Raw genomic sequence first — 27,960 nt, 5'->3', positions numbered from 1 at the left:
TATGATGTCATGCTGGCTCCTCTTACTAGCAGCCTTAGAACTAGACCCTTCCAACTGCTCTCAGCCTGGAAATCGTGTCTACAATGTTACTCATTCTTTTTTTTTTTTTTTTTTGATACAGAGTTTCGCTCTTATTGCCCAGGCTGGAGTGCAATGGCGTGATCTCGGCTCACTACAACCTCTGCCTCCCGGGTTCAAGCCATTCTCCTGCCTCAGCCTCCTGAGTAGGTTGGATTATAGGCGCACGCCACCACACCCAGCTAATGTTTGTATTTTTAATAGAGACAGCGTTTCACCATGTTGACCAGGCTGGTCTTGAATTCCTGACGTCAGGTGATCCACCCACCTCGGCTTCCCGAAGTGCTGGGATTACAGGTCTGAGCCACCATGCCTGGCCTCATTCTTTATTAATATTTCAGTTACAACTTCTTAATATGTCTAGATCACAATAGAGTCTTCCAAGGGGGAGTATTAAAACAAAAGCAGTGGAGGGTACGGACAAATTAGCATATAAAAACCACTTCCGTAGTCTAGGCACAGTTACAGGTTCCTGCCTGTAATCCCAGCACTCTGGAAGGCTGAGGTGGGCGGATCACTTGAGGTCAGGAGTTGGAGACCAGCCTGGACAACATGGTGAAACTCCGTCTCTACTTAAAATACAAAGATTAGCTGGGCATGGTGGTGTGCATATGTAATCCCAGCTACTTGAGAGGCTGATGCTGGAGAATCACTTGAGCCGGGAGGCGGAGGTTGCAGTGAGCCGAGATTACGCCACTGCACTCCAGCTTGGGTGACAGACACTCTGTTTCAAAAAAAAAAAAAAACCAAAAACCCCAATAAACTTCAGTAAATGAGAAAATAGAGGTTCAGGGTTCAGGTGAGTTTTAAGCCACCTGAATCCCTCAGTGAGATTCAGTTTTTATATTAGAATACTCAAATATTTTTCAGGTAAATTTACTAGGCCCTATCTTCTTTGAGTTGAAGGCACAGGAAAAGATATAAACTTTTACCGTTTTTTTTTTTAAATATAAGGCTTTTAGAATACTTTTGCAAGTGAATTTCAGTCTAATAAATTAGATACCTCCTACTAGTTAGCAGTAGACCTTACCTTAAAACAACAGGTAAGGTCTAGCCTTTCTCATGCATTCAGAAGTTGGACACCGCTTCCATTATCATAAATTACATCAGCAGACGGGGCTCCTGCTGAGAAGTTGCAATGAAATTGGCAGCACTCACCAAGATACTAGAGTTGTTTTGGTAATCTGAAGCTATTATTACAACAAAGATTGCTTAAAATATTTTGAAATTTCATAGACTACTATATATCCATCTAAAAATGTCACTTTGCGCCTGGCGCGGTGGCTCATGCCTGTAATCCCAGCTCTTTGGGAAGCCGAGGCGGGAGGATCACCTGAGGTCAGGAGTTCGAGACCAGCCTGGCCAACATGACGAAACCACGTCTCTAGTAAAAATACAAAAATTAGCCAGGCATGGTAGTGGGTGCCTGTAATCCCGGCTACTCGGGAGGCTGAGGCGGTAGAATCGCTTGAACCTGGGAGGTGGAGGTTGCAGTGAGCCGAGACTTGCACCACTGTACTCCAGCCTAGGGGGCAGAGTGAGACTCTGTCTCCAAATAAACAAATAAATAGAATAAAAAATGTCACTTTGCATGGCTAAATTGTTGACTGATGAAATCAGGATGAAACTGAAATGTTATTTGGTACTGTAACACAGCCTCTATGTAGAATATACATCGTATTTCAGATGTTCCACAGTTTTACCTGATGTATTTTTTATACAGTTCAGCTTTAGTGTGTGTCAGCTTACATCTGGGAAATGCTGCCACTGCTTATTCATAACATGAGGGTGGGACAGATGGCCGAAATGCACAGATTACAGAAAAACCTCACGCTGTCCTTAAGATGACATCTCCAAAATGCCAAACTGAATCAAGCCTTAAAAAAACTGGGCACCATTTCTACTTCCTACTGTGAAATAGTGGTCACATTTTCCTGGGATCTGGGAGAGGTGCCAGGCAAGGTAGCATGGAAAACGAAGCCCCTGGTCTTGAAAGTTGGCTACGTCCTCTGTACTTCACACCTGTAAGAGTATGCTATGATTCAGCATGCCTCTCAGGACTTTTCTTTCCTCCTTCATTAGATTTAAAAAATTATCTTTTTTTTTTTTTTTGAGATGGAGTCTTGCTCTTTCGCCCAGGCTAGAGTGCAGGGGCGCAATCTTGACTCACTGCAACCTCCGCCTCCTTGTTTCAGTGATTCTTCTGCCTCAGCCTCCCAGGTAGCTGAGATTACATGCGTGTGCCACCACGCCCAGCTAATTTTTGTATTTTTAGTAGAGACAGGGTTTTGCCATGTTGGCAAGGCTGGTCTCAAACTCATGACCTCACATGATCCACCTGCCTTGGCCTCCCAGAGTGCTGGGATTACGTGAGCCACCGCACCCGGCCAAAACATTTTTTTTTAATAATGAAGAGTTTCAAACATACCTAAAAATAGATAGACAAATATAATGACCCTACCAGTGAATCCTTTACGAGGTTTACATGTGGTTTTACAAAATATATTTTCCCTGTTCATACTAATATAAAATATGAAGTCTTAAATTGCAAGTAAACCCCCAGTGTGTAGGGAGGGATCTGTATCAAGGGTGCCTCCAATCTAAGGAATGGCAGAGTGCAGGGAGGAAGCCTGTGAGCTCCAACTTCCTCCTCAGCCACTGCTCATTCACCTTCTAAACCTAAAGAAACACATAAGGCTCAGAGTAAAGTCTGTCTCTCTTCAGTGGGAATTTTTTTAACTTGATCATAACAGTCATAGATTTGTTAGCATTTTAATGTCAAGAGAAAATAATTGGTATCTAAAAGCAGCAACCCCTGAATATTTTCAGATTTAGCTGTGGATATAATGGATGTCTGCAAAATTGCATCATAAATGGTGCAGGGTTCACACTATTGCTTATTTGCTTGCCACTGAAGAAGCAATTACAAGAGCTTCTGAATCTTGGGATATGTGGAGAGAGACCCCTATGATACCTGGATCTACAACTTATCCAGGTTGCTCTGTGCAGAGCTTCTCTATAGAGTCCAGGGTACTATGGACTAACCAGCATTCAGTTCTTTCAAATTGGGCATGGGTAAGGAAAGTGTAGGAGTGCCCAGGCGCAGTGGCTCATGCCTTTAATCTCAGCACTTTGGGAGGGGGAGACAGGTGGATCACTTGAGGTCAGGAGTTTAAGACTAGCCTGGCCAACATGATGAAATCCCGTCTCTACTAAAAATACAAACATTAGCTGGGCATGATGGTGCGTGCCTGTAATCCCAGCTACTTGGGAGGCTGAGGCAGAAGAATCGCTTGAACCTGGGAGGCAGAGGTTGCAGTGAGCTGAGATTGTGCCACTGCACTCCAGCCTGGGTGACAGAGCAAGACTCAAAAAAAAAAAAACAACAACAAAAACAACAAAAAAGTTTAGGAGTTGATTCCTTTGCAGACAGAATCAGCCTCATCCTGGCATGGAGGGTGCTGAAGAAGGTGCACACACCACAGTCACAAGCCCTGCAGCCCTCTTGCTCTCACTGAGGTTCTTATGCTTGACCTTGCACTCATGCATGAAATGATAACCATCTGCTCATCAAAATCTCCAGCTTAGTGGGTGTCCCTTACTGTAGAATGTACTTCAAAGATCCGTTTTAATAGTGATTACGGACATATCCAAAGTGCCATCTCCTAGGTCAAAGACAAAACCATTTCCTTTGGTAGCAATCTTCTTGCCTATCCCATAAACAGCAGCAGCAGTGGCTGGCTCAATGACACAGAACACACAGAAACCAGGAATGGCTCTACAGTTGCTAATGGCCTGACCTTTGGAATCACTGGAGCCAATCAGTGCTAAATGGCTGTTTTATTACAGTCTTTCCAGGGATAGGCTTTGGTAATTTCCTTAGTTTTTTATAGTGCTATAAAAGTTACCTCCTCTGAATATAGGATTGTTATCACACCTGGACTCTCAACCTGTTATCTACTGTGAAAACTGTGTCTTATAATTTGACCCTCTAAACATCTAGTTCAGCTTTGAAAACTGGACTAATGTAATCCAATGCCATCGTCTATTTGCAAAATTGATATCAACAGATCTCTGTACAGCACAACTTGGGTAGTCTGTTATCCTGATTGCTGGCAATGATATTCACTTCCTAGAACTAAAAGAGTTTCACACGGGAATGGATGGTGCCAAGAGCCAGGTGCCAGTGATAACAGTGTCTTCAGTGAGGCAGCTGAGCAGGCTAGGTAGGTTTGGCTTGTCTGAGAAACATGCAGACATTATAACTGTGCTGCATTCAGTGAGTGAAGCAATTTTATAGAAATCTATCATAAAGCTCTTTTTCTTTTCTTTTTTTTTTTTTTTGAAACAGAGTCTCCCCCAGGCTGGAGTGCAGTGGCACAATCTCGGCTCACTGCAGCCTCCACCTCCTGGGTTCAAGCGATTCTCCTGCCCCAGCCTCCTGAGTAGCTGGGATTTATAGGCGTGTGTCACCACAACTGGCTAATTTTGTATTTTTCGTAGAGATGGGGTTTCACCATGTTGGCCAGGCAGGTCTCAAACTCCTGAACTCATGTGATCCACCCACCTTGGCCTCCCAAAGTGCTGGGATTACAGGCGTGAGCAACTGTGCCCAGCCCATAAAGCTTTTTTCATCTGGGTTCTTTAATAAAATGAGCTTGGGTTTTGCTGAGCTCTGTTGCAAGTTAGGTTCTCCAGGAGGCAGACTCTGAGATGAAGTTTAAAGGACAGGATGTTTATTCGGGATTATCCCTTGGGATTACTGACACCTGAGGGAGGGGGAGAGGAAACAGGACTGGGTAGCAGGGGAAGCTGAGCTGCAATCAACAGCCTGAAACGCCCTCTAGGGTGTGCAGGTAGAATGGCCCTTCATCTGTCAGTCCCTGGATGTGGGTTGCCTCCTGAAGGGGCACAGCCTAAGGTGAGAGGACTCTTTGTAGCCAAGGCAATCCTTGAAGAGGCTAAGGAATGAAAGCCAACAGGTACCAACCATACCTGGTACAGCAGCTGAGGCAGAGTCGTGCACGGACGGGGGATCTGGGGGCATGTCTCAGGATCCACCACAACTCTGTTTTCTGGACTTGTCAAGTCTGAGTCATCTGTTGTGTGGATTCCTACTTTCTCTACCCAGACACCATGGTTAGCAAGATTCAGACAGAAAACAAACACGGGGTCCTGAGCTTTTCAGGGCCCTACTTCCCTTTGAGAATAAACTGTAAGCCACAGAAATCCTTCCCCAGAAAAATCCAAATATACACAAAATTTTGCATACAATGTCAAGTTGTTTACAGACACCCCACAACTCCCGTGAACCTCAAGTTAAAAACTCCCCGTAATCTAGCAGGGAACATTTAATGGACAACTGAAAAGCTTAATAAAGGAAAATATAAAAATCAGTAAGTAGTAGTTTCTCCCTCTTGTTCTGTTTCTTAAGATATACCTTCTATCATTTATTAAAATCCCCTCCAAAGTTTTGTTTTAAAAATCCCCCATTTTTTTTGTTTTGTTTTTTTTTTGAGACGGGGTCTCGCTCTATTGCCAGGCTGGAGTGCAATGGCATGATCTCGGCTCACTGCAACCTCCACCTCCCGGGTTCAAGCGATTCTCTTGCCCCAGCCTCCGGAATAGCTGGGATGACAGGTGTGTGCCACCACGCCCAGCTAATTTTTTGTATTTTTAGTAGAGACAGGGTTTCACTGTGTTAGCCAGAATGGTCTTGATCTCCTGACCTTGTGACCCACCTGCCTCAGCCTCCCAAAGTGCTGGGATTACAGGCATGAGCCACTGCACCTGGCAAAAATCCCCAATTTAATACATAACTCAGAAGAAGAAAAAAAAAAAAAAAACACACAGTACCTGATAAGCCTCCTAAGAGCCACTAAACTTTGATTGTCAAAGGTTTAAAGGTTTAAAATAGTCTCCCTCCATTATGACATCACCAACAAGCAAGCCTGTCAGGTTCACTGTCAGGTTCACTGATCTGGGGCTACTGAAGCTGGAGAGGCTCTCTTGGCACTGAACATGGATGGTGCTGCTCCTGAATCTTTAGCTGCCATTTCCCCCTACTGTCCTAAGCCTTTCTCAGCAAAAGCAAAATCACAAATGGCCCAGCTCTCCAGAAGCCTCGTCCCTTCTTCTTAAGTGGTATGGAAATAATACCTACATATTTAGTCCTTTAAGTGCCCGATCCAGAAGAGTCCACAGAAAGCAAGTATTGTCAGGAAGTTGGGGCCTGGAGAGCAGAATTGCTAGGGTACTGTACCACCCAAACCCACGCCACAACCCATGCCAGACACTGTCCCCATGCCAGACACTTGTCCCCATGCCAGACTTGTTCCCATGCCAGACACTGTCTCTGCACTGTGACTTTCCTAAGCCCTGCTCCAATCACTCATAGGGAGAATGAGGCTGCAGCTCAGACATTCCCTGGAGAGGGCAGTAGTGACCTTACTATTTAAACTAGCAATGGCTTTTGTTATATTCTCCCATGTTTTCTGCAACTAACAATTTATATAGTTTCCATAAGGCAGACTGAAAAAACTTCAAATTGGCCGGGCGCAGTGGCTCACACCTGTAATCCCAGCACTTTGGGAGGCCAAGGCCGGTGGATCACCTGAGGCCAGGTGTTCGAGACCAACCTGGCCAACATGGCGAAACCCTATCTCTACTAAAAACACAAAATTGGCTGGGCATGGTAGCGTGCGTCTGTAATCCCAGCTACTTGGGAGGCTGAGGCAGGAGAATTGCTTGAACCCAGGAGGTGGAAGTTGCAGTGAGCTGAGATTGTGCCATTGCATTCCAGCCTGGGCGACAGAGCGAGACTCCATCTCAAAAAAAAAAAAAAGAAAAAGAAAAAGAAAAACTTCCAATTATGGGGACAGTGGGTGATAGTACTTAGAGCAGTAAAAAAAAAAAATTTCCTTCCCATGTTTGTTTCTGAGAGCAATGAACTGTATTACATATTAAGAGAGAAATTAAAAATATAAACACATTCTCTAGACCAGTGATTCTCAACCAGGGGCGATTCTGCACTGCATGGGACCATGGGACATTTGGCAGTGTCTGGAGGCATTTTTGATTGTTACCAACTTGGGGGCATCTAGTGGGTAGAGCCAGCGATGCTGCTAAACATCCTGTAATGCACATGGCAGCCCCCAGTGACCCCCAACAAAGAACAATTTGGCCCAAAATTTCAACAGTCCCGAGGCTGTGGAACTCTGCTCTGGACTGCAGGAGATGTTATTTCAAGTTTGGCTCAGAGGGAGCGTTTTTGCTGCTCTGCCTTCCGGTAAAGTGAAAGTGGTCCTGACGATGGTTAAAGGTCAATGCCAGAGATTTCACTGCTTGCTACAAATATACTGTGAGCTCTTTGAAAAGCCCAGCTAAAGTGGCAGCCAGCCCTGGCCATGGCAGGATGTGCTGGACAAGGCAGGGCCAGCAGCAGGGCAGAGGTGAGCAGCCACTAACAAGCAATATCTGACACTCATTCTTACAGCGTCATTAAATTCAGTGCTAACAAATCTTAGGCATTCCTTAAATATCTACTGAGAAGGGGAAACATAATACAAATGTTCAACACTAGGGAGATATATTAGTATATTACGGTCTACTGGAATTTCCATCAATAGATTATATGATGTAATTGTGAAGACATTTCATTAATTTATTTTAAAAACTTTTTTTTTTGAGACTGAGTCCACGCAACAGATAACTCAGACTTGACAAGTCCAGAAAACAGAGTTGTGGTGGATTCTGAGACATGTCCCCAGATCCCCCGTCCGTGCACGACTCTGCCTCAGCTGCTGTACCAGGTATGGTTGGTACCTGTTGGCTTTCATTCCTTAGCCTCTTCAAGGATTGCCTTGGCTACAAAGAGTCCTCTCACCTTAGGCTGTGCCCCTTCGGGAGGCAACCCACATCCAGGGACTGATAGATGAAGGGCCATTCTACCTGCACACCCTAGAGGGCGTTTCAGGCTGTTGATTGCAGCTCAGCTTCCCCTGCTACCCAGTCCTGTTTCCTCTCCCCCTCCCTCAGGTGTCAGTAATCCCAAGGGATAATCCCGAATAAACATCCTGTCCTTTAAACTTCATCTCAGAGTCTGCCTCCTGGAGAACCTAACTTGCAACAGAGCTCAGCAAAACCCAAGCTCATTTTATTAAAGAACCCAGATGAAAAAAGAGCTTTATGGGCTGGGCACAGTTGCTCACGCCTGTAATCCCAGCACTTTGGGAGGCCAAGGTGGGTGGATCACATGAGTTCAGGAGTTTGAGACCTGCCTGGCCAACATGGTGAAACCCCATCTCTACGAAAAATACAAAAAAAAAAAAAATTAGCTGGGCATGGTGGCTCATACCTTGAGACCACAACCTGGCTAACACGGTGAAATCCCGTCTCTACTAAAAATACAAAAAATTAGCGGGGCACAGTGGCAGGCATCTGTAGTCCCAGCTACTCAGGAGGCTGAGGCAGGAGAATGGTGTGAACCCAGAAGGCAGAGCTTCCAGTGAGCCGAGATCGCGCCACTGCACTCCACCCTGGGCGACAGAGCAAGACTCCGTCTCAAAAAAAAAAAGGTGCCAGACTAGATTCCAGAGTGACTTTAGTGACTTAAAGTCAGAATCTAAACATCACAAAGTGAATTTTTAGGTACATGCTACTTTTTTTTTTTAAGACAAGAGTCTCGCTCTGTCGCCCAGGCTGGAGTGCAATGGTGTGATCTCAGCTCACTGCAACCTCCGCCTCCCAGATTCAAACGATTCTCCTGCCTCAGCCTCCCAACTAGCTGGAATTACAGGCACCTGCCACCACGCCCAGCTAATTTTTTTTTGTATTTTTAGTAGAGACGGGGTCTCACCACGTTGGCCAGGCTGGTCTCAAACTCCTGATCTCACGATCCGCCCGCCTCAGGCTCCCAGAATGCTGGGATTATAGGCATGAGCCACCACGTCCAGCCAGTATATGCTAATTCTTAAATGGGAAATGAAACAGTAAGTAACCTTGGGAAGAAAGACTTCCCAAATATAAAAACAAGAAAGGAATGAAAAAAAGAGCTCACCGGGAGTTGTTATGATGAATATTGCATGCTCCGGCCATTAGCGCCACGATAATTGGTCGAAAGGCTTTCCCTTTTCCATCAAAGTAGTACTCAGACATTTCCTTAAGTTCTGATGTTGATATAAGCAGTTCCTGAAATAAAGTTTCTCTGTGTCACAATGGCATCAAAACTGCACAGAAAGCCAACAGGATTTCTTTTTTTTTTTTTTTTTTTTTTTTTTTGAGACGGAGTTTCGCTCTTGTTTCCCAGACTGGAGTGCAATGGCACAATCTCAGCTCACTGCAACCTCTGCCTCCCGGGTTCATGCGATTCTCCTGCCTCAGCCTCCCAAGTAGCAGGGATTACAAGCACCCGCCACAACGCCTGGCTAATTTTTTGTATTTTTAGTAGAGACGGGGCTTTACCATGTTGGCCAGGCTGGTCTCAAACTCCTGACATCAGGTAATCTACCTGCCTCGGCCTCCCAAAGTGTTGGGATTACAGGCGTGAGCCATCGCACCTGGCCAGGATTTCTTCTACAAAACTTTGGTTTGATTTAAGTGTATTCATTTCAATTGAGAAATTCAACACTCCGTGGGCAAGGCTCCCACAGTGCAGGGCCATCTACCTGGCTGTCCTGAAGGCTAGAACATACACAATGCTTGGATCAGCCCCGAGTGGCCTCAGTGCTAGAACAGGCACTCCCACCTGCCCCCGCTGACAGCATCAGACACCAGATGACTCCAAGAGACAGCAGGAGGGGGAAGAAAGCACTAGGTGGCTAAGGGACTCTGGGCTCATTGACAGCTGGACAGCGAAAGGAACAGGGGCTGGTTCGCAGCTTGAAAGATGGAGGTGGGAAGAGAAAGATGGGGAAGGTGGAAGCCAGTGGCCGTCGGGAGCCTGTGAAGCAGGTCACGGGGGTGGGGTGTCCTGGGTAGAGCGGCGAAGTTGTTTTTTTAAATTTTTTATTTTAATTTTTTTAGAGACAAGGTCTTGCTCTGTCACCCAGGCCTCAGGGCAGTGGCACGATCATAACTCACTGCAGCCTCAAACTCCTAGGGGCAAAGCTGTTTACGAGGGGCAGGAACATAGTAAGACCACAGCCAAGGAGGAGAAGCAGGGCTCAGTCCATCCGGCTTGGCCTTTACTTGGCAAAAGACATTTTGAGGGTTCACAGACGCCCATGTAAGCGCATAGAGCCCATATAAGGCATGGGCTGCCAGATTATAAGGCGCCTACAACTGAACTGGAGAGAGAAACATTTTGCAAATATGAAACAATCAATGACAAATACAGTGGTAGCATGAACAATGCTGTACATTAAATACATTAAAAGTTCAGGGAAGGAAGAGATCAGTGCAGGCTAGAAAAACCTAGTATTTCATGGAGGAGATGGGCTTTGATGTGGGATCAGAAGCCTAAACAGGGTTCTGATTCACAAAGAGGACGAGAGCCTTCCAGCTGACGGGTGTGTGTCGCTTGTATCTGCCACTCCAGGACTAAGTCAGAGTTTATCACCTGGACGCAGTGGGAGTCAATGAACCTCAGCATGGCACAAGTGAACACAACAAAGTGGGCCCATCGTTAATTCAGTAAATTACCGACTTAGTGCCAGGTACTGTAACAGACACAGAGGTCACAAAGGTTAAGTAAGACAAGCCTTGCCTACAAGGAGCTCAGGGTCTAGATGGGGAGAAGTAAAACGATCATTGCCGTTGACACAATACAGTGTGATGGGTGTGGTGCTGTCACCCAGGTAAGCCATCACCTCGAAAGCTGAGACAGGCAGGAGAAGAGCACGAATGAAAGGACCACGGGCATGGAATTGCCTGGTCTGGGGCAGTGGGGACTGACAAGAGGCAGACTAGAAGGACATAGAGGGGAAGGAGAGGGACAAGTCCTGGGTTCTTCCCAGGTTCCCCAAAGAACAGGAAAACAGCAGAACAAACAACTCGTGGGGGAAAAGTAGAGTCTCAGCTGAGTTAAGCCTGAGACCGTCATGGCCGCCCCATGGCGTTCCTGGTGAGCAGTTAGCTACCTGGGTGTGGGAGATGTGATTCAACCTGGAGTAGTGATATTATTTGGGAGACGTAAGTATGGACACAGGTATATAAGGAAGAGAGAGAGGAGGGGGCCCACAGAACCCCAGGGAATGGCAAAATTAAAGGAAGTGAGCTGGAGGTGATGAACCGAAGAACAGCCTCAGGATAAGGAGGGGGAAGAAAGTGCAGAGTCAAGGGAACCATGTTTCAAGGAGGGGTTACAGTCAATAGTGCCCGATGGTCAGAAAACCAGGAAGTGTCTGTTACAGTAGATAGCTAGTCAGGCATGAGCAGGGCAGGAGAGGGCTCCCCCACCCACAACAGGGAGGCGACCATCACGTGATGGTCAGGCAGTTGTTAACTGTGTGGCTAAAATACTAATTGGTCACAGCTGGTGCCAAGGGACAGCAGTCTCTCAATAGATACAAAAACCTGAAACTGGTGATCAGCTTCCCAATAAGATCTCAAGAGTTGGGTGAGTCGGCTCAACCATGCACACTAAGAGGCAAAATGGCAGAGCTTAATTGGTATATTAAGTCTTTCTAGGAACACTGGGACTGGTATGGGAAGAATGCCTCAAATGAGCATGCGCAAAACTCCGGTAAACACACTGAGCATGCTCCCCTCCTCAACACTGGTGGGCCACTGTGCATGCGGGCAGCCCACCCCAAGGAAAGAATCCAGGGAGACGGGATGCAAGTCCCTGGAAGTATGCCAACATCTAAAACCCAAATTCCAAGGTCAAACCACACACTTTCTCTCAGGTCACCAGCTTGGCCCTCTTCCAAGTGTACTTTACTTCCTTCCCTTCCTACTCTACACTTTATAATAAACTTTCTCTCCTGCTCTAAAACTTGCCTCCGTCTTTCCTTCTGCCTTAGGCCCCTCAGTCGAATTCTTTCTTCTGAGGAGGCAAGAATTGAGGTTGCTGCAGACCTGTACAGATTGCTGCTAGTAACACATCTATTGGATTTAGCACACGGAAGCTATCAGTGACCCAAGCAAAACCAGCTTCAGAGGAGAGGCTGGAAAGGGGGCCCTAGTGCAATAGTGGAGGGAACATGAAGGTGCTGGAGAAAGGCAGAGGGCAGGGGATACTGTGAGGGAAGGGAGGGAGTGAAGCACTGGGTCAGTGGACGGGCCTTTTAAAAACGCAGGTGAAGAAACTGAACACCCAATGGATATGGAAGAGACCATGCCAATGAAAGTTTGCAGACAGAGGGAGAGGCCATGTCTGGGGGAGTTCCTAAGGAACTGGGGAGGTTGGCTAAGGGACTGCCCCTAAAGAGGGAAGGGACATGACTTCCACGGGTGGGAGGAGAGCAGGCAATCGCCAGAGAAGGCGCAGGCAAGCTGGCCAATTGCGACAGAGCAGGAGCTGAAGGAGTTCTTCCTCCACAGCCCCTACTGTCTGTGAAACAGGAAGTGGTGTCCTCCCAAAGTGCTAGGATTATAGGTGTGAGCCACCGCACCCAGCCAATTTTTTTCTAAAGACAGAAAAAATGTCTTGCTCTCTCACTCAGGCTGGAGTGCAATGGCGGGATCATGGCTCACTGCAGCCTCAAACTCCCGGGCTTAAGCAGTCCTCTTGCTTTGGCCTCCTAAATTGGTGGGATTACAGGCACGGACCATGGTGTCCAACCACGTGAGGTTGGGAACTACTGAAAGTTTTCAGGAAAAAGAGTTGAATGAAGAAAGCCATATTTGGGGCAGACTGGCAATGACATTCAGAATTAGATAAGGAAGAGACAGCTGGAGTCACTGGGAGGTGGTGGGTTTTAAGAAGAAAGGTGAGATAACTCATTGGACAAGCATGAGCTACCTGGACTATTTTTTTTCTTCAGGTTCCCAACCCTGCCATAACCTCTTTCTGGACATAAATACATATTGCATTCTTCATATTGCCTGGCACTGGGTCATATGTATTCTTGCTCAAGAAACATTTGAAACTTGACCATACGTGAATCAAGATTGCAAACTGCATTGTACAGATCTGAAAACCTGCATTGTTTTTTTGTAATCCCAGCACTTTGGGAGGCCAAGGCGGGTAGGTCACCTGAGGTCAGGAGTTCAAGACCAGCCTGGCCAACATGGCAAAACCCCGTCTCCACTAAAAATACAAAAATTACCCAGGTGTGATGGCGCACGCCTATAATCTCAGCTACTCAGGAGGCTGAGGCAGGAGAATTGCATGAACCCAGGAGGCGAGGGTTGCAGTGAGCTTAGATTGCACCACTGCACTCAAGCCTGGGAGACAGAGTGAGACTCCAGCTCAAACAAAAATAATAATTATAAGAATAAAAAATAAAATTTTAGTAAGTTTTGGTAAGCTAAAACATTACATCACAGCAGAATAAAAAACTCACCTTTCTAATGTCCTCATACAGACCTTTCAAGTCTCTCCAACCGAGTTTGAAAGGATCGGTGTATTTTTCACCACTGTGTGTTTTACTGTCTGAGGTTGTGTGATGAAACCTGGGACATGCAAAAATGCACATGACTTCATTTTCAAGTAAGTTTTATATACATATATATTTAGTAGATTCAGATATGGAAAATTCAGCCCAAATATTTGCTAGAAATTAATCATGAATCTGAAAAGGTCATTATAATTTGGAAAAACATACAGAATTCCGTTCTTGCTAAATGACAGATCAATAGATCACTTTTATAAATAGGACCTTGAGAACCCACAAAATCAAAGATAAACTAAACTATGTTCATTGTGTTCTGGGTTGAGCTCAAACTTTATTACATTCCTGTTTTTTGAACAGGCAGAGATCTACAATTTAGAATAGAAATTTACAGGCAATATAATTAATAATTTTAGGCCAGGTGCTTATGTCTGCAATCCCAGCACTTTGGGAAGCTGAGGGTGGGAGGATCGCTTGAGGCCAGCAGTTCAAGACCAGCCTGGGCAACATAGTGAGCTCCCCATCACTACAAAAAAAATTTTTAAATAACAATAAATTTAAAAATGGATAATTTTAGTAGTTGCAGTATGGACTGTAAACTTACCGTGATATACTATATACATTTGGACAGGCAGATGTTAAATGCTTCACAAGATTAATATAGGGTATCTATAAAATAAAAATGTCAAGAAACCTGTAAGAATATTCCTGAAAAACTGTAACAATGGATGATAAAATCCCCATAATTATAATCTTTATCTTCTAATCACCCATTTATAGGTAGATTGCAAACTTTAGAGGAAGAATAATTTAAAAAGTTTCCTTTTGTTATTACAAAATACTTGTCATTGCAGAAAACACAAGAAAAAAGGAGAAAATAAAAACCATCTTCAGTCCATCCCTTCCCCCAAAGAAAGCCAATTTCCATATTCATATCTATCTTTCCAGACCTGAAAATTCGTTTTAAACAACTTCCTTCCATTTAACTAAGACTGGTCAGAGGAAAAAGATTTCAGTAGCAAGGAAGGAATTTATATTTATACAAACACTGTCTATTTTAAGTTCTTGTTCCTCAACATACTTTGGAAATGGTACTTTTGGATAAATATTGTCAAAAAAACCAACCCACCTCAGGACATTTTGATATTACACATGGGAGAACAGAGTTTGAAAGCACATAAATCAGGGTGTTAAAAGTAGTTATTCTGGAATGAAGCGGATTGTGGGGGTGTTTTGTTTTATTCCTTCTTTTGGTAGATATTTTCTGATTCTTCTCTAATGAACATGTATCGCTCTAGCCATATTAAAATGACAATGAAGGTTGACTTTGCCAGGCACCAGTCAAAGGAGTTGGCCTGAGTTTCATTCTTTCCCCCACAGCATTACATATTCATTAAACCAGTAAGAACTTTCATCATGTCCCAGGCAATTACAATGTAACAAGAAAACAAAGTGACAATCCTCCCTCATGCTTTATATGACAACCATTATATGACAACCTATGTCTTTCAGTCTACATGGGTAATTAATTCATATGAGTTCAGTATTTTATTATAATACTTATAAATAAGGGCATCTTAATGGAAGAGTAAAACTTCTTCAGTAAGAGACTTAATAATTATTATCAGGTCTCTAGTAATAGTTACTATTATTAGAAATTCTGAGCAAAAGTGATCCACCTGCCGCAGCCTCCCCAAGTGCTGGAATTACAGGTGTGAGTCACTGCACTTGACCAAATAACTATGATTAGTTATAATAACTAACTGAACTATTCTAACTGAATAACTAAAAAGTTATTTAGTTAGAGACGTCTAATCTGGGTTGAAGGATTAAAATTACATAGCTAATTAATACAGGGGACGCTTTTTACCACCAAGTGGCCTAACAATTATTAGTAGCATGGACTTTGGAAGACAGATCTCAGTTCAAATCTCAACATTTGTGTTACCTTGTGATGTCTTTCTGATAATACCTACTCATGGAGAGAGGTGGAGATTAATTTAGAGAGCATATGTAAAGCTCTTAGCTCAGAGCCTAGTACACAGTACGCATTTAATATAGTATCTATTCAATCAAGCTACTATTTTCTGCTTTAAAAGTACTTTAGAGCAGTTTTCCAAAGGGAGGTTAGAGGTGCTCAGAAAAGCAGTGAAGAATGAAAAGAGAGGGGCAACAGTCATTTTCTAATTCCGATTTTGTTCCTTACCTTTCCCTCACACACTCTCTGAAAGTCAACCTTGCCTCTCATGAATTTACTTTTATTTTATTTTTCCAGGCTGGAGTGCAGTGGTGCAATCATAGCTCACTGCAGCCTCAATCTCCTGGGCTCAAGCTATCTTCCCACCTCAGCCTACTGAGTAGCTGGGACTACAGGAACATGCCACAATGCGTAGCTGATTTTTAGAAATGAGGTGTATTAGTACGTTTTCACATTGCTATAAAGAAATACCCAAGACTGGGTAATTTATAAAAGAAAGAGGTGTAATTGACTCACAGTTCTAAACGGCTAGGGAGGCCTCAAGAAACTTACAATCATGGCAGAAGGAAAAGGGAAAGCAAGGCACCTCCTTCACTAGGCAGCAGGGAGGAGAATGAACACAGAAGGAACTACCAATCACTTATAAAACCATCAGATCTCATAAGAATTCACTATAACAAGAACAGCATGGGGGAATCCACCCCCAGGATCCAATTACCTCCACATAGGCCCTCCTTTGACACATGGGGATTAAAATTCGAGATGAGATTTGGGTAGAGACACAGAACCAACCATATCGTTCTGCCCCTTGCTCCTCCCAAATCTCATATCCTCATTTTTCAAAACCAATCATTCCTTCCAAACAGTCCCCAAAAGTCTTAACTCATTGTAGCATTAACTCAAAAGTCCAAGTCCAAAGTCTTACCTGAGACAAGTCAAGTCCCTTCCGCCTATGAACCTGTAAAATCAAAAACAAGTTAGTTACATCCAAGATACAATGGGGGGTACAGGCGTTGGTTCAATGTTCCCATTCCAAATGGTAGAAACTGGCCAAAACGAAGGGGCTTACAGGCCTCATGCAAGTCCAAATCCAGCAGGGCAGTCATTACTTAAAGCTCCAAAATGATCTTTGACTCCATGTCTCACATCTAGGTCACACTGATGCAAAGGGTGGGCTCCCAAGAACTTGGGTGGCTCTGCCTCTGTGGCTTTGCAGGGTTCAACCCCCACTGCTATTCTCATGGGCTGGCATTGAGTGCCTGCAGCTTTTCCAGGTGCACGGTGGAAGCTGTTGGTGGATCTACCATTCTGGAGTCTAGAGGATGGTGGCCCTCTTTTCACAGCTCCATTAGGCAGTGCCCCAGCGGGGACTCTGTGTGTGGGCTGCAACCCCACATTTCCTTTCTGCACTGGCCTAGCAGAGGTTCTCCATGAGGGTTCTCCCCCCTTCAGCAGACTTCTGCCTGGGCATTGAGGTGTTTCCATACATCCTGTGAAATCTAGGCAGAGGTTCCCAAATTGTTGTCTTCTGTGCACCTTGCAGGCTCAACAGCACATGGAAGCCACCAAGGCTTGGGGCTTATACCCTCTGAAGCAATGGCCCAAGCTGTACATTGGCCCCTTTTAGCTACAGCTGGGAAGCAGGGCACCAAGTCCCAAGGCTGCTCTTGCACAGAGCAGCAGGGCCCTGGGCCCAGCCCATGAATCCATTTTTCCCTCCTAGGCCTCCTGGCTTGTGATGGGAGGGGCTGCAGAGAAGGTCTCTGACATGCTCTGGAGACATTTTCCCCATTCTCTTGGCTATTAACATTCGGCTCCTTGTTACTTATGCAAATGTCTGCAGCCAGCTTGAATTCCTCCCCAGAAAATTCTTTTCTATCACATCTTCAGGCTGCAAATTTTCCAAACGTTTATGCTCTGCTTCCCCTTTAAATTTAAGTTCCAATTTCAGATCATCTCTCTCAGGCTCAAAGTTCCACAGATCTCTAGGGTGGGGCAAAATGCCGCCAGTCTCTTTGCTAAAGCATAGCAAGAGTGACCTTTGTCCAGTTCCCAGGAAGCTCCTCATCTCCATCTGAGACCACCTCAGCCTGGACTTCATTGTCCATATCACTTTCAGCATTTTGGTCAAAGCCATTCAACAAGACTCTAGGAATTTCCAAACTTTCCTACATCTTCCTTTCTTCTTCTGAGCCCTCCAAACTATTCCAACCTCTGCTTGTTACCCAGTTCCAAAGTAATTTCCACATTCTCAGGTATCTTATATCAATGCCAACTACTTTGGTACCAATTATCTGTATTGGTCCGTTCTCACATTGCTATAAAGAAATTACCCATGAGTGGGCAATTTATGATTATAGGAAAGAGGTTTAATTGACTCACAGTTCTGAATGGCTGGGGAGGCCTCAGAAACTTACAATCATGGTGGAAGAAGAAGGAGAAACAAGCACCTTCTTCACAAGGTGACAGGAGAGAGAATGAACACAGGAGGAACTATCAAACACTTATAAAACCATCAGATCTTGTGAGAACTCCCTATCATAAGAACAGCATGGGGGAATCCACCCCCATGATCCAATTACCTCCACCTGGTCCCTCCCTTGACCTTCCCTGGTCCCAAATGTAATTGGGGATTACAATTTGAGATAGATGTGGGTGAGCACACAGAGCCAAACCATATCAGGAGGTCTCACTAAGTTGCCCAGGCTAGTCTCGAACTCCTGAGCTAAAGCGATTCTCCTGCCTCCGCCTCCCAAAGTGTTGGGATTACAGGCGTGAGTCACCACGCTCAGCCAAAGAGAAAGCACTGGGTAAGAATCAAATACATGGCCATGTGCCAATCCTCAAGTGAGGGGGTGGGGGGATTGCTTGAGTCCAAGAGTTCAAGACCAATACAGAAAGTCCCTGTCTCTAAAAAAAAAAATTAAAAAAAAAAAATCAAAGATATACTGAGAAGTGATTTGGCACAATCACATGCACACTGGTTTTTATCCTATTACAATATTTGTTCACACTACTAGTGAAGTCAGAAGAATGTACATCCATTACGAGGTAGTACAACTCTGGTGGAGAGCAAGATGTGGCTTAATTATTGCTGCTCTTTGTCCCTGTGGCTTAGTTATTGTAGTTCTGTATCCCCAAGGACTATCAGGCCCTAAGAGACTTGAAGTAACCAAAACACACATGCTTGAGGCAGACACCAGAATGCTAACATATTAATGTATAGTGAAAAGCATCACTGACACACACATCAGAAATACATGGTCTTGGCATCATGAGTCCACACAATCCCTCCTTGTTGTCATTCGGGCAGACAGGGAGGCCATAAAGCATATTCTCTCCAGAAAAGCACACTTTCCCTGGCTAAGGTTGCTTGGTGGGCATGAAATTTTTTTAAAAAGAAGTGTCAGGCCAGGCGTGGTGGCTCATGCCTGTAATCCCAGCACTTTGGGAGGCCGAGGAGGGGGCGGATCACTTGAGGTCAGGAGTTCCAGACCAGCCTGGGCAACATGGCGAAACGCGGTCTCTACTAAAAACACAAAAACTAGCTGGGCGTGGTGGTGTACGCCTGTAATCCCAGCTACTTGGGAGTATGCAGCAGGAGAATCGCTTGAACCTGGGAGGTGGAGGTTGCAGTGAGCCGAGATTCCGCCACTGCACTCCAGCCTGGGTGACAGAGTGAGACTCTGCGTCAAAAAAAAAAAAAAGAAGAAGCATGTAGTGGCATAAGAGGGTGGATGCACCCATCTCTTCAAATACTGGCTTCATCTGTGGAACTAGAAATATCTGAAGTCTGGAGAGAACAGTCCTGAAATGGATCACAGCAAAGCCCACCTTCCTCCTCTAAGCCTCTTCTCCCACGTGCCCCTCACCCCCCATATTCTGTTCTCTTTACTGTCTAGCGTTGTCTAGTTGCCCAGCTGCCATTTGGTCTCCAAATGTCTTTTTTGCTTTAGATTTTTTAGAGATAGGGTCTCACACTGTTGCCCAGGCTGGAGTGCATTGGCACTATCATAATAAACAGCTCACTGTAATCTTGAACTCCTGGAATCGAACGATCCTCCTCCCTCAGCCTCCTGAGTAGCTAGAACTACAGGCATGCACCACCCCACCTGGTGAATTTTTTCTATTTTTTGTAGAGACAGAGTCTCGCTATGTTGCCTAGGCTGGTCCCAAACTCCTGGCCTCAACCGATTCTCCCACCTCAGCCTCCCAAAGTGCTGGGATTACAGGTGTGAGCCACTGCACCTGGCCCAAGCCTTGTTTTGGATAATTTGTGATATGCATCCACTTTGGTACAAAGTAGATATTTATAAGTGTTATATATTTCATACTGGGAAATGATGTTTGATGAGAACACGGACACATAAAGTATACCAAATCTGAATTAAAAGAGTACTAAATTCAAATAAACTTAAATAACAGTGAGTCCATAGATTTTGCACGGTTATGCTAATAGCATGGGCCTACCCCATGGCACACTGAGAATCATTACAAAGCGCAGAAGGGCTCACAGTGTCCATTTACAGGGGCTAAACCGACCAGAAAGGGAGAAAAAGGAGATTGGAACCCAAAGGCAGCAGAAGAGACCCTGAAAGAATGGGCTATCGCTGAGATTCCGACTTTAGATGACTCCAGGGTTTCTCTCCTCCTGACAGCCTCGGGCCTTTCTCCTTCCACTGTCATTCCAGCCCCATCCAGGTGTGCTCTCCTCCCGAAGCCACTGCTGGACAACTAAGGTCCGGTCCACCCTAGCACCAGCCCTGCATTCTCCACAAGACCTTTTCGGACTATTCCGAGGACGATTCGATCCTCCATTTCTCGGAGAGAGCTCTGAGCACCTTTGGCTCTAAAATTTCAGGCAAGATCCGTCTTCCTCCAACTCCAAAGTAAATAGCTGCAGTCGCTCTCCAGGCTTAGCCTTGTCCATATAGTAGTGGTCAATCTGATCGCTCCTGCGCTTTCCCCAGGACACGGCTCCCACCGCTTTCTCCACCCCCACAAAAGCTCCCGGGGTCCCCAGGACACCGCTTTCTGCAACCCCGTGTAGGGGACGCCCCTACTTCAGTCCAACGCGCGGCTCCGTCCCACTGCGGGCACCCCTCCGCACCGGAGTCCCACCCCGGAGCTACCCCGTGAGCCCCCGCGTCGCGACGCACGTGCTCCCCGCTCCCATTCATTCCGCCCACTGCTGTCATTGGAGCCGTGACCTCTGAGCCCCGCCGGACGCGCGCCTCCCAACCTCACCTGCGCGCGGACGTCGGCAGCTGCACGCGACCCCGGCGGTCCCGCAAGGCCGGGGGAGCCTGGCCCGGGGCTCCGCGCCGCCGGCCTCCAGGAGCAGCCGCGCCGCCACCGCCACCAGCGCGAGGCCATGGTCGGAGTCTGAAAGTGGCGGCAGGGCGGCGGCTCCGCCTCTGGCCCGCGAGCCTCCTCCCGGGACCCGGAGCCGGAAACCTGGCACAGGAAGCGCTTCGGCCACGCCCGGGCGCGCGGTTCGCTCTTCCCCGCGTGCGGTCCGGCTGCCGGGCGCGGAGACTTCTGGTGCCTGCCCGTTCGCAGCCAACGGGGACGGCGGCAGCTCCCGGGAGGCGACGGGGCAGGGGCGTGCGGAGACCTGGTCTGGGGACCCCGAGCGTGACCTTCCCCGGGGCGAGCCTCCTATCCCCACCCCTTCCCGGAAGCTGTGCAGGGGTACTGGCCACGCCTGCAGTCATAGCAAAAAATGTCCCTCTGGGGACCTTTTATTAGCAAGAAATAGTACCGCACGTCACCCTTGCAGCCACTAACTCTTTTGTTCTGCGTGTTTAGGCAGAAACATAAGAGAATCTGGTTCCCGCTCCGCAGCCTAAGCCGGAGGCGGCGGTTTCCGCTGCTGCTTCCCTTGGCAGTGACCTGCCACGCCCTGGTCGGCTGCCTTTTGCAATCTGTTCTTGAAGGAAGTTCCAGCCCATCGCATCTTCCTAGGAACAAGTCCAACCACGATCAGGGTTGTTGTGAAATAGGAGCTTAATTAGCCGGGTCTCGTGACTTTTGGACTCTCTCCTCCAAACGCCTTATAGGTATAGTTTGGCAATCTTGCTCACACCTGGATGTGAACCTGCGTGTACCCAGCCCGGGAGATATTGGAGTCTGTACAGGATTAGTACCCCTTATGGGTTAGAAAGGCCTTCTTTCCTTAGCTCTAAGGCCAGATCTACTGGTGCTAAGAGACAGCGTGTTCCGAACAGAAATTAAATGATATAAACATTCAGCGCATGCACTCAAACACACAGAGCCAGTGAGATAGAGGGTAAGCATTAGAGATACAGAAATGCAATTTAGTCCTCAAAAAATTCACTCTAATGAGGAAATAGACCAGCAAGTAGGTAATTGCAGTTTTCTGATTCATGTATTTTCTTGTTCTTGCGTTAAAGAATGCGGTAGCCTCATAGCTGGGTACATTAATTTCATATTTAATCGTGTGGGTTTTTTATGGAATGAAGACATCATAGACTATATAAAGACATCTATGAAAATAAGCCAGTTTGATGGTGTTTTTTCCATCTTGAAGAATAGTATGTAAAAATATGCGAAGTGCTTTACTAGTAAAGATTGTTAATATACACCTGTAGTTTATCTTGGTTTAGATTAGACGTGTATATTAAGAAACATTCAACAGGTAGAATTTGCCAAGTAGAGTGTAGCACTAAGCACTTGGGTTGTACTTGATCCTATGACTAATACATTATCATTTCCCCTTTTTTGTATATAAAGTTAAGGAAACATAGAGGAAATACCGTATGGTCAAATAAGTATCACACTCAAGCTCACCCAGTTGTCAAGTATGGCACTACACAATTTTGTCAGACCATGTTCATTTAGAGATTGCTTGGCCACATTAAAACAGAAAACATTGCTCTTAAAAAGATGCTGTAGGTCGGGCACAGTGGCTCAGCCTGTAATCCCAGCACTGTGGGAGGCCGAGGCAGGTGGATCACTTGAGGTCAGGAGTTTGAGACCAGCCTGGCCAACATGGTGAAACCCGTCTCTACTAAAAATACAAAAATCAGTTGGGTATGGTGGTGTCTGTTTTGTAATCCCAGCTACTTGGGAGGCTGAGGCAGGAGAATCACTTGAACCTGGGAGGCAGAGGTTGCAGTGAGCCGAGATTGTGCCACTGCACTTTGGCCTAGGTGACAAAGTGAGACTCTGTCTTTAAAAAAAAAAAAGAAAAAAAGATGCTGTAGTATTGCAAGGCTAAGTAGGGACAGCAGATGAAGTTCCTCAAGACTTCCAACATTACTGTATAGCTAAACTCTTGAGAAAAAACAGTAACCTACCAACTGGACATGTGGAATTCACAAGTAGTTCTTTTGACCCAACTAGGCCAAGCATGAGTTGAGGAAGTTAGAAACATTATATGAGTTGTGCAGGTAACTGCTGAAGAACAGACTTCTCTTGTGCAGTCTGAAAACAACTTTAGTCTATTTTGCTGCCCTTAGACAAATGAAAAGAGCCAGTACAGATGGATCAAAATGGCCTATGTGTAACTGAAAGTGATCAAGGCTGTCGTATTGATGTTGGAGTGTTAGGTACCCTCGAAGACATTTTCTTGCCATATTGATGATACTGTTTAAAACATAATATCTACAATAGGACCAGGTTTTATAGCCAAAGAGATTGTAAATATAGCACCAGGCCAGACACAGTGGGTCATGCCTGTTACCACAGCACTTTGGGAGGCCGAGGAGGCAGGATTGCTTGAGGTCGGGATGTCAAGAACAGCCTAGGCGACATAAGCAAGACCCTGTCTCTACAAAAAATAAAATTAGCCAGGTGTGGTGATGTGTGCCTGTAGCCCTAGTTACTCAGGAGCCTGAGGCGGGGAAGTTTGCTTGAGCCCAGAACTTCGAGAGTTCGAGGCTGCAGTGAGTTGTGATCATGCCACTGCACTCCAGTGTGGATGAAAGAGTGGGACACTGTCTCCAAATAAATAAATAAATAAATAATCCTATGTATTACTGTGTCTTGATTTACAGTACTGTGTAAAACATCTCATCCTGATGTTACTAAGTAAATGATCAATGAATTATCCAAATTATCTACTCTGGTAAGCACATTTATTGAGAGAAAAGGTTCAAACATTTGCAGTGAAAGGTTAGTTTCACTAACCTTTTTTTCGTTGTTGTTAGTTTTTGTGGATTTCATAGTCTTATGCAAAACTGAATTCTAAAGAATTTAATGTTGCCAGTACTGATTTTCCTGAGATCTTAAGATAAGGGGTTAGTATGCTTTTGGAATTTTCTCTGGGGTTTTTAGTCTATGACTTATTAGCCTGTTAAAGCATCAAGTGGGTGAAGATTGACTATGCCTGAAATAGCCTTTTTTGTTCCATGGCTGGTGATCACATGTATTGACCAGCAGCTATCTTGCCGGGACATGCATCAAGCGGTACAAAATTATAACTACTAATGGAACGTGATATGCTGCTCTTGCCCTACCAATGTGAGAGCATCATAAAGGAGATTGCGTTAATTATATGATCTAGTTCATTCCACACAGAAGCTCTCCCACAAAAGCAGAAAATATACTGTTGGTTCTTCCACTTATAATCATATTGTCTGGTTTTCTGGTGTGAATGCTAAAATCTGCCACTTTTGATTGACTACACATTTATTCTCCCAGGATGCTACCTTATAATACATCATGGACTTAAGGGAACATAGAAAGGGCTAAATGTGGCCCATATTATCCTGTTTTTATTACTCATTTGAATAAGATAGAAAATTGCTGTTGTAACTGATATTTAGTTCACTTAAGCCTGGATGGAATAAATTGGCGTTACTCCAGACAGTGGAGCAAATTATCCTAATGCTACCTCTCTCCAGTGATTTGAAATGTTATTTTCACTATATAGGAAATTCTTTTATAGCTTTTGGTTGTTTCCGCACTTTTTATTAAGTTCTATTGATCTTTACATCTATTTTTAGAATAGCAATATTTTTTGTTATTGTATTCTTTTATTTTTAATATAAGCAAACTTGTTTCTCTTAAAAGATTTATCTGTTTATTTTTTCAGACTAAGATTGTCTATTTCTTCAAAAAAAATCCTGCTAGGCTATTAATTGGATTCCTATTATGTTTATTAAATAATTTGGTGACACATTTTGACCATAAATCTGTATCCAGAAACAGCTTTTTTTGTCCCTTAGTCTTATAGTTTTATTAATACACCTACTCTCTTCTATTTTTTTTTTTGTTTTAATTGCTTTGGATTGGAAAAACAGATGACGAGTTTAGGTGTTGTTTATAAAATAAGAGTAAATATGTTCTGAGAATCTAAAGTGTGTTCAAAGCTTTCTTTTCCTCTACAGCTTTTAAAATATGGTACATGTGTTTCAGTGTATGGACTTTATGAGACATAGTTTGTCTCTGCAGAGGCAATTTCTAAACTTTTAGCTTTGTGGGAGGGCATCTATCATATGTGGGATCTACAGCAGTTTTGTGCATCTAGTAAGCCATGTATTGCCTGGTCTTAAGGTATTTCTGTCTCTTGTCTATCTATTTCCTTTAGCTAATTGTGTTTCCAAAGGGGAGAATGCATGTGATTATGTGCCTAATGGATTTTGGTTCCATTGAATTATCTAGTACAATACTTGTAATTCTATGATGCAGCTTACCTCCATTTAAAAATATATATTTGTTGGCTGGGTGCGGTGGCTCATGCCTGTAATCCCCGCACTTTGGGAGGCCGAGGTGGGCGGATCACCTGAGGTCAGGAGTTTGAGACCAGCCTGACCAACATGATGAAACCCCATCCTTACTAAAAATGCAAAATTAGCCGGGCATGGTGGCACATGCCTGTAATCCCAGCTACGTGGGAGGCTGAGGCAGGAGAATTGCTTGAAACTGGGAGGCGGAGGTTGCAATGAGCCGAGATCGCACCATTGCACTCTAGCCCGTGCAACAAGAGAGAAACTTCATCTCGAAAAGAATGAAGAAAATAGTGACTTGAGTTTCTTGAAGAACCATAGACTTTCTAAGGGATATTAGTGCTGTATATGCAACAAATGAGAACATTAAGAAGGATGTTTTATGTTATCAGCTATGTTGCCTGTTGATCCTGTTAAAGAAAATTATGTTCATAAAGTGGAAAACTATATTTTATCTATCTTTTTCTGAACTCCTTTCAAATCAAGAGTATGTCTTGTAGCAGTTTCAAAGGTTAGGCATTAGTTTTTCACAACAAAAATACTTAACTCACTAAAATATTTGTTTAAAATAATTTTTTAGAGTTAATATTATTAGTCTAATTATAAATGACTATCTGTGTTTAAAATTCAAATACTTGGAGATGTTGTTCTTATAAATCACACTGATACTTACTCAGTTTCAACTTAAAGTTGTCTTACAAGAAAAATATGCTTTTGTGAAAAAGAGGAAAATGAGTTAAATTGTTATCTTACATATCCTTTATCTAATGGTCTCTAATAAATTCTAAATTTTTCTCTCATGACATAAATGAATTTGGGCTAAAAATAGGACTTTTTTTTGTAGTTTCTTAAGTGAATTTGTCCTAGGAAAAATATTGTTTTACCATGCATCATAAGAAAGCCATAAAAGTTTTAGAACCATCTAGTAGAACTAATTTTTCCCAAATAGCATAAACATAGACAGTATGGTACATCTCTTATGAAAAAAAATTAATAATATATTTTCAGAAGAGGTTTATTCTTTGAATTTTCTTCCATTAAGTCTCTATTCTTAAAAATTATTAGGTTGGGTGCCCTAGCTCCATCCTGTAATCGTAGCACTTTAGAAGGCCAAAGCGGGAGGATCACTTGAGCCCAGGAGGTTAAGGCTGCAGTGAGCCATGATTGTGCCTCTGCACTCTAGCCTGGGTAACTGAGTGAGCCTGTGTCTCAAAAAAAAAAAAAAAAAATACTGAAAGATGACGTCGGTTTGTAAATTTGTTTTTCCTGCCTCAGGAAGTTCTAGAAAACATTTTGGACCTTGATTTATCTGTTTCAGAAACAGATGATTTTATCCACCTTGTAAGTGGAAAAAAGATAGTGTTTGGATCCATTCCACTGGCTCACCGATATGGGGGCAACCAGGTAAGAGTAGCAACATCATAACTTCCCTTACGCAAATAGAATTATTTGATGGAAATGCTGTCCTACTAAAGAAATTATTTTGCATTAAGTTTTAAATTAGTGCATTGGGAGTTCAACAAGATATGTCTAAAGGAATATGCCATCAGAAGATGTTGACAGATTAGCTGATGTGATTTCTTGCTGTGCTAAAGCTAGAGCCTAATTCTTTGAATGGAATTGAGAATACTGGGTCAGCATAAATATAAAATTTCTGTGGATTATTGCTAGAGAACTCATTCAGTGCACTTTTGGCATTTTTGGCAAAATGAAGTAGTACAATGCGTCAATATAAAAGGACAAGCCGGGTGCAGTGGCTCACACCTATAATCCCAGCACTTTGGGAGGCCGAGGCAGGGAGATCGTTTGAGCATAGGAGTTGAAGATCAGCCTGGGCAACATGGTGAAACCCTGTCTCTACAAAAATTAGCCAGGCATGGTGACACGTGCCTGTGGTCCCAGCCAATTGGGTGGCTAAAGTGGGAGGATCGCTTGAGACGGGGAGGCAGAGGTTGCAGTGAGCCGAAGTTGTGCCACCACACTGCAGCCAGGGTGACAGAGTGAGACCCTGTCTCAAAAAATAAATTAATATAAAACAGATAAAAAGAAGGACAAATAGATTATAATTATATCAAGATAGCCATAGAACAATGTACAACTACTAGAATGGGAGTAAATCAAGATTCCTTGGGGGTGTTATTTGTGCTGCAGAAATCAGGAAGGAATTAAGGAACATTCTGGAAATTAAGCAAGATGTTAAGCAAGAAATTAAGCAACAAATTCAGGGTATGGTATCTGACTAATTAAAAACGGAAACGGGAACATAGGACCAATTGTTGTGACTGTGACTTTCTTGTAAGCTAGATAAAATTAACACTCTCTGGTGGTTTGGGAGCTTTTTGGTAATGCTGGTTTGCTCAGGAACAATTTTTAAGACAAATAGTAAAGTATCGTAGGGTTGGTGTAGGATTAAATTAGGAAATATATGTAAAGTGCTTAACATGTTAACTATTACAATTATTATAGCATCAGGTTCTGGTTTGCTGGGTTAGTTATATCCTTTCTTCTTCAAAGTCCTGTAGACTAAAAGACAAAGTAATCAAGCCATTAGGAGGACTTTAAGGGTCACCTGTGACAAACTTGAACATAATTTCTTTTTCTTTTCATCTTTTAAGTTCAGGGGTATATGTGCAGGATGTGCAAGTTTGTGACATAGGTAAACGTGTGCCATGGTGGTTTACTGCACAGATCATCCCATCACCCAGTTATTTGT

At 44.2% G+C, this 27,960-nt stretch overlaps 1 protein-coding gene and 1 long non-coding RNA gene across 9 annotated transcripts in view; one reads left to right on the top strand and one right to left on the bottom strand.

Moving 5' to 3' along the window:
• Positions 1–22,060, bottom strand: part of PDSS1 (decaprenyl diphosphate synthase subunit 1) — a 50,339-nt gene extending 28,279 nt beyond the window's left edge. For 2 of the 8 annotated variants that reach the window (XR_008510754.2, XM_024253240.3), the window contains exons 1-5: positions 20,800–21,016; positions 16,478–16,510; positions 14,179–14,243; positions 13,527–13,635; positions 9,137–9,267 (exon numbers count right to left, since the gene is read on the bottom strand). Coding sequence is in view for 4 of the 8 variants with exons in the window: in XM_024253240.3 (XP_024109008.2) it covers positions 9,137–9,267; positions 13,527–13,635; positions 14,179–14,243; positions 16,478–16,510; positions 20,800–20,928 (467 nt within the window). In the remaining 4 variants the exon portion in view is untranslated. Of the gene's footprint in view, positions 1–1,108; positions 1,281–5,073; positions 5,091–9,136; positions 9,268–13,526; positions 13,636–14,178; positions 14,244–16,477; positions 16,511–16,621; positions 20,672–20,799 lie in introns of those variants that run through there. The other 6 variants (XR_002916424.2, XM_002820609.5, XM_054523148.2 and 3 more) reach the window with 6 other exon arrangements.
• On the top strand, positions 6,048–12,009 carry LOC129048415 (uncharacterized). Its single transcript, XR_008510755.1, has 4 exons — positions 6,048–6,222; positions 7,774–7,889; positions 8,919–9,068; positions 10,616–12,009. It is a non-coding gene; the product is annotated as an uncharacterized LOC129048415 (long non-coding RNA).
• Positions 22,061–27,960: the final 5,900 nt, after the last annotated feature.

Source organism: Pongo abelii, chromosome 8 (assembly GCF_028885655.2).
Source record: "Pongo abelii isolate AG06213 chromosome 8, NHGRI_mPonAbe1-v2.0_pri, whole genome shotgun sequence".
In the NCBI taxonomy this organism is placed as follows: domain Eukaryota; kingdom Metazoa; phylum Chordata; class Mammalia; order Primates; family Hominidae; genus Pongo; species Pongo abelii.
Note: the sequence above shows the minus strand (reverse complement) of the source record. Positions and strands in the feature narration are given on the sequence as shown.